At 46.6% G+C, this 6,652-nt stretch overlaps 1 protein-coding gene across 8 annotated transcripts in view; it reads right to left on the bottom strand.

Moving 5' to 3' along the window:
• Positions 1 to 6,652, bottom strand: part of MCF2L2 (MCF.2 cell line derived transforming sequence-like 2) — a 211,617-nt gene that overhangs the window by 121,195 nt on the left and 83,770 nt on the right. For all 8 annotated transcript variants that reach the window (XR_008390153.1, XM_053657607.1, XM_053657610.1 and 5 more), the window contains 2 exons: positions 5,758 to 5,949; positions 3,192 to 3,383 (listed from right to left, as the gene is read on the bottom strand). Coding sequence is in view for 7 of the 8 variants with exons in the window: in XM_053657607.1 (XP_053513582.1) it covers positions 3,192 to 3,383; positions 5,758 to 5,949 (384 nt within the window). In the remaining variant the exon portion in view is untranslated. The remainder of the gene's footprint in view (positions 1 to 3,191; positions 3,384 to 5,757; positions 5,950 to 6,652) is intronic.

Below are 6,652 nucleotides of genomic sequence, written 5' to 3'. Positions count from 1 at the left end.
CAACTAATAAACCAATATTGATACATTATTATTAAAAATTATGACTATTAAATAAAGTGCATATTTTTTCTAAGTTTCCTTAGTTTTTATCTAATGTGCCACCCCCCAGGGTCCCATCGGAACACTATGTTACATTTAGTCATTACAACTTTGGCTCCTCTTGGCTATGACCATTTCTCAGTCTTTCCTGGTTTTTGATGACCTTGGCTATTTCGAGGTATATTGGTCAGGTATTTTGTAGAAAGTCCCTCCGCTAATATTTATCTGATAATTTTCTCATGAATAGACCGAAGTTATGGGGTCTGTTGGGGGGAGGTGGGAAGAAGACCATGGAAGGAAAGTGCCATCTTCATCGCATCATGCCAAGGGCACATACTGTCTGCATGACTTAGTACTTACTGTTCATGTTGACCTTGATCGCCTGGCTGAGGGGACATGTGTTAGTTTTCTCCACTGTAAAGTCACTCTTTCACTTCTTTCCCACACCACGTGCAGCCCACACTTAAGGATGGGGAAGTTTTGCTTCACCTCCTTGAAGGCCGAGTATCTACATAAATAATTTGGAATTCTTTTGCATGCAAGACTAGGTCCCTTTCCCCAAGTGATTTATTCATTCCCTCATTTATTTATCTCAGTATGGACTTGTGGAGATCTATTTTATACTTTGGGTTTTAATTCATTACTAGGCTATTAAATTTGTTGCTCAAATTGTTCCAACATTGGTCATGGGCACTCTTTCAAGTGCTCTCCATGTCCCACCACTGGGGTTTGTTTTGGTTTTAGCAGTTCCTTACTTTTTGTCATTGTAATATGCTCTAGAATCATCTTCTCTATTTCTTCCCCCAGTCCTGGAATTAGCCATTTTTCCCAGGAGCTTGGGTCTCTTATTAAAGAATGGTATTATTATGGAAGCCAAGATTGAGGTGCTAGGTGTGCTCACTGATGCTGTTGCGGGGGTGGTGGTGGGGGTCATTGCTTCTAGGTCCAAGTAAGGAAGTGCATTTGTCTATATCTACCTGTGTATAAGCATACATCTTGCAATATTCTATTTGTATAAAGTACCACTTTTGACAACAAAGTCATTACCTCTCAGTGGATAAAACTTTCTCTGACACAATAAGGATATTTAATCTTATAATCTAGAATTTTACTTCAAGCCAAAAAAGAATAGTTGGGCTTTGGGGATATTTTGATCTGTTTTATACATAGGGTTTTTAAAAAGCTGTTTTCTCCTCTAATCCTCTTCTTCCTCCATGTTCCTACCTGTTCCCCAGAAGTGGCTAATTGAGCTTTATTCATTTCCTGGTGCCGGTCAGGACGTTGGCTGAGTTTGGCCAGCACTGCAGCTGCAGCCACAGGTCTCCCTGCTTAACCTGACACACGTATTTGGAGCAGATAATGGGGCTGAAGCATGGTGAGACTGTTCTGCACAGGAGTCTGACCCGAGTCTATTGAAGCTGGGTGTTCAGGTGTAGCACCTACAGCAGATGGACCTTCTTTTTGTCCCTTCTGCAGGGAAGTTGAAGGGATCTTATGTTGAGGGAAGGTGGTCTGCCCACCCCACCCCCACCCCATCTCAAGGTCACATCTTTGCACCAAAACTCACTGGAAGGAGTCAGGGAAAGATCGCTAAGGTGCAACTCCACACCGAGCTGCCCACACTTCACCCATTCCACGTTCACGCCTGCCCGCCTGCTTGTTCAGCAAACATGGATTAGATACAAGGCACAGGCTGGGCACAGGGACACAGAGATGGAAGGGCTCCTGCCCTTCAGAAGCTCCCAGTGTAATAAAGCAAAATAGATATTAAAAATAAATAATTGGAATACAGTATGGTGTTCTATTAGAAAAGGGCCTTTAGCCTGAATCAACGCATGGACTTCAGGTGGTCTCCTAAATTAATCACAGGAAGCTACACACTCCGAATATTCCCTGTTTGTGTCCCGCTACATCTTCTCTCCTCTGCTCTGCGTCCCAGGAAACTAACCTGTACAGACTGTCAGATGGGTTCATTTGCCTGTGGGCTTTTAGTTGGCTTTGGCCAATGGGAAGCCCCACCAGGAAATCTGAGAGAAGAAGAGAGAAAAGTAGGGGTATGTGTTTCTCCACCACTGGCTCATTCCTCTGCCCATGGCCACAGCTTTCACTAGCTGCCTCTCTTACAGTCACAGCTGTGTCACATCCTGAGCCCCCTCTGTCTTCCTTTAAAATTAGGGGTGGTAACTGCTCCGTTTCCTGCTAGCCCCAGGGTGCTTCACTATCCCTGTTGGGTTCCCTAAATCCCCGCCCATGTCTTTGTAAAAGTGCCTGCATCGAACTCCCTAAAAGTAGGTGAGTCAGGTCCTCAAAAGGGTCCGTGACTCAAAGGAGGTGAAGAGGCATTGGAGCAGAGGCTCATACAAAGTGGTATGGATATCAGAGGATGGTGTGCTACCCACAACTCCACTGGCCTCACAGAAGAATGCTCCTTTCAAAGTGCAAATCCAACCAAGTTGCTCCCCTGCTTGAATTCTGTAGTGGCTTCCCACTGCTCTTAGAATGGAGGCCAAACTCCTTCATGTGGCCCACCAAGCCCCTCCTCGTCTGTCCCTCTCCAATCTTGGTTGGCTCTCTGCACTCCAGGCACCCTGGCCCTTGGGTGCTGCACATGTGCCAGGCTCCCTCCAGCCTTGAGGCCCCTGCACATGCTGTTCCTCTGACTGGAAAGGACCCCCATCTTCTCTACTCATTCTCCAGGGCTTGGTTCAGATGACCTCCCAGTCCAGGTCACGTTCCTCAGCCATACTTGATAGGACCCTGAATCCCAACTCCAGAGCCCTTTGCTTGGAACACACTTTCGTGATTTGTGTTTGACATTTATTAATGTCATCCTCTCCCTCTAAACTGTAACTTCCATGAAGGATGCAACCATGTTTATTTGTTTACCAATGAGTCCTCAGCACAGTTCATGATATGTCAGAGATGCTCATAAGGATTTGTAGAGAAACAGATGAGTGAAGATGATATTTGAGTCAGACTGTGAAGAGTTGGTTTGCCAGGAAGCACTTTGCCAGGAGTCTAAGAGGCCACCTGAGGGCTCAAGAGCTGGTTAACTTGCTCCATGTGTCCTACATGGACTTTCTTAGGCAATAGGCAAAGGCCCCCAATGCCACTTTCCCAACCACAGGATGAAAATAACCCATCAACATTACCTCTACGTCAGGGGTGAGTATCAACTCAAACTGGTGGTAAAACTCCTTGGGGCTGGGCAACTGGTACTCCTTCGCCGTGCCCAGGAATGCCTGAATGTCGTTCAAGGAAACGTCAACACCTTCTCGAGACTGGCACTTGTCTACAGCTTGGGAAGCCAAGAGGTAGATTCCCGCTTCACACCACTGGCTGACCTTTTGAAAAGAAACAGAGTGTCCTGTGCAGTTAGCCTGACCACAGCTCAGCCACCACAACCCTCGGGAGGCCCAGCTCCTTTGCAGGCTCTGCCAGGATTCTGGGACAATGGGAAATTGCCGTGGGCCAGCATCCAGTCGAGAGGTCCAGCCACTGTAAATACAGCTGTGAGGTGGACAAACCCAAACCAATTTTACATCTGTTCACTTTTCAGGGAAGTCACTCGATCAGTAAAATAACTGCATAAACATTCTTCTCTTTCTCTGCCAACAGTAATCCCTACTCCTCCAGGAGGAGAAAGTTAAGTATTTCTAAGCTTGGTCTAACTATAGAGAAATGTAACCAATGACTTTTTGGGTTGACCCTCTAGACCCCTTGTCTTGCTTCCTCGTTGGTTACAAGAGCACAGGGTGACTAGCGAGGCGGTGGACCTGGCCTCTACACACTTTACTCAGGGAGAGACGCTTCTTTCAGCAAACACACTATTTTCCTCTGTCCATGCTTGTTCTTACTGTCATGTGTCTTTCCAAGGGAAGCATCTGAGAACGAAAATTTCTGTAACTCAGAATAGCAACGCTCAAACTTTCCAGAAGGCATGAATGGAATCAGAGAGGTGATGAATTCTCATAATTCAATGTTTAAAAGATGAAAACAGAAAGACAAGGGCCCTTCTGATGCCTGAATATTGATATGAAAAAAAGCTTCTATAGCAAGTGCACCTGTATTTCCATTCCACGCGACCCAAAGAGCTGTGTGAAATAGCTGTGCAGGGGGGAACACTGCAAAGTGGTCATTGCTAAGTGGGAGATTACAGGCAACTTAAATCTTTTATTTTTTCCTAAATTATCTGCATTGAAGGTGTACTACTCTCAGAATAACAAAAAACAATAAAATATCTAAAAATGAGTGGTTACCACTCCATGGGAATGAGACGGGAGTGGAATGAGTAGATATGCATGAGTAACTTCCTTCCTCCTCTTTTCTACACTTTTGGATTTTCAAAATAACATGAAATCATGCTTCAATACATACCGTGAAAACTTTGTCTCGAAACCTCATGCCCAGAACTGCAGAAAACATTACATTGGGGTCTTCTACAGAGTCACAGTGGCTACTTGCTCTCCTATACACAGTCTCTCTCACACCTCATGACCCTCAGCATTAGGCCCTTATCTGTGGAGCAGTAGCTGATCCTGCGGAGAGCTTAGCACACAGAGCAGACTGCACACCAGGTTCTTTTGAGCCACTTGCTTCTGGAATCGCTGTATTTAGTTGACACTAACATCCCTTTGGCAGTGGGATGATGTACATTCTGGGCACCCACCCAGACTGTACATCATCCCATTTCCATCAGAGAGAAAGAGATGTGGGAATGGACCACGCTGACTCACGGCCCTGAGCTACATGCTGCCTGGGAGCAGCTGACAGGGAAGGCTACAGAAGTAACCACCCCTGCTGACTGGGCACTTGTCCAAGAGATCACTGCCAAAAGCACCAGAAGCTACAGTCCCTCCCTGTGAGCCTTTGGCACACACACCACTGCTGTCTGGCCTAAGGAGCCTGGGGTTTGGAACTTGGCAGCCCCGACTTCAAATCCACAATCCCCTACTTGCCCCATGTGCGGTCTTGGGCAATCACTTATTCCAGCATTTCTCAGTGCATCCCTGTACTACCTGCACCAGAATCACCCAAGCGCTTGCTGAAAACACTGATTCCTCAGCATCCTCCTAGACTTACTGAATCCCAGTCTCCAGAGTGGTACACTGGGGAACCTGCAACACAGCAAGCTCACCAGGCGATCCTCGTTCGCTAAATGCTACGACCCAGGGACTTACGCCTGTAGAGTATCAGTCTCTGCCTCTTAAATGAGGCCGTTGATACCTTCCTCATAACTTGTCTTGAGGATTAAATAGGTGACATAATTATACTCCCAGTAGGTATAGTTGGTGCACAATAAATGGCAGGATTATATGATGCTCATTATAACTTGAGCTTCTCCAAAAGAATCTACATTCTGATGGCTTTAGATGAGGAGGAGCACTTTGTAAATATAGTGCTTGGCCACTATATGCCTGCAGGGGAATCAATAAATGTCCCACAGGGTGGGGCCAAACCACACTCTTTGAGAATGGGTCCACACCAAGGGCGAAGGACTTAATTCGTTCTAATAGGACGTGGTGGGTGGCGGAGGCACTCTAGACCTTCAACGCCTCTATGACCTGGAATCTGCAGCCTTTAATGCCTTTAGAGCACTGTTTCACGTGAAGTCCTTTATCCCCTTGGCAATCTCATGGGACAGGGAGGTCGAGTGTGATCAAGGATACTTTACAGAAAACGTCGCCAGCATCATGGTCTCAGCTTTGTTTCACTCACCTTGTCCAGCTGTCTGTGTAACTCCAAGGACTTTCCTAAAAGGTCGTATTTTCTCTTGCTCTCATTGATGCAGTCAGCGCAGAGGTGCCTGAGCTCCGCACACTTGGGCCTGATGGAGTCTGCTGCGTAGTGGTCGCTTTGGATGTGCTGGTCCCCAATGACAGCGAGCAGCTGGGCTTTTTCCAAGGGCTCCTGCAAAGTGAACACACACAGCCAAGCATCACGAGCCAGGTCTCAGCAAAGCTGTTATTTTCCTGACACTGTGTGCTCCAACCCTGGAGGGAGGCTAGAGTGATGCTGAGTCAGGTTTTAGGCTGAGAGTCTGGGGCTGGGGAACCTGGGCAAGCTCTTCCTTTCCCAAGGAGTCTGTCCTCGTCCAGGGTCATCTCCCTGCAGAAGAGCAAGTCGTTCATTCAGGTATTTGTTGAGTTCTGGGGTAGGCACTGAGGACACAGTGTCAACAAGCCAGAAATTTTCAACCTAATGGAGAACTCACATATTAAATAAATTATACAAATAATTAAATGATTACAATGTGATAAGTTGTAGGGTAGAAGTGTTATACTGCACAAAACAGGAAACTGAATTCCACTGTCAACTAAATGGAAAAGCAAAAAGGAAATTCGTGTGGCCCTGAGGGAAGTGGGGAGTGAGCTGAAGTTAAGAAAAGGTCAAGACCTGGTTTGGACTATAGGGGAGTCATGAGACTTTAGAAATATGTCTCTTAACATAGCCCTCCTAGCAGATCTTCAAATCCAGGTGTGGTCCTGGGAAACCCGACAGGGAGCACAGACCTGAAGTCAGGGACGAGCCGGGCAGTCAGTACTTGGCTTTGAGGTTCAGGTCAAGGGAGGAGGCCACTAGGGCTGGGACAAAGGAGGAAACAGGAAAGGAG

Source organism: Artibeus jamaicensis, unplaced genomic scaffold (assembly GCF_021234435.1).
Source record: "Artibeus jamaicensis isolate MK-2021 breed Jamaican fruit bat unplaced genomic scaffold, CSHL_Jam_final scaffold_474, whole genome shotgun sequence".
Taxonomy (NCBI): domain Eukaryota; kingdom Metazoa; phylum Chordata; class Mammalia; order Chiroptera; family Phyllostomidae; genus Artibeus; species Artibeus jamaicensis.
Note: the sequence above shows the minus strand (reverse complement) of the source record. Positions and strands in the feature narration are given on the sequence as shown.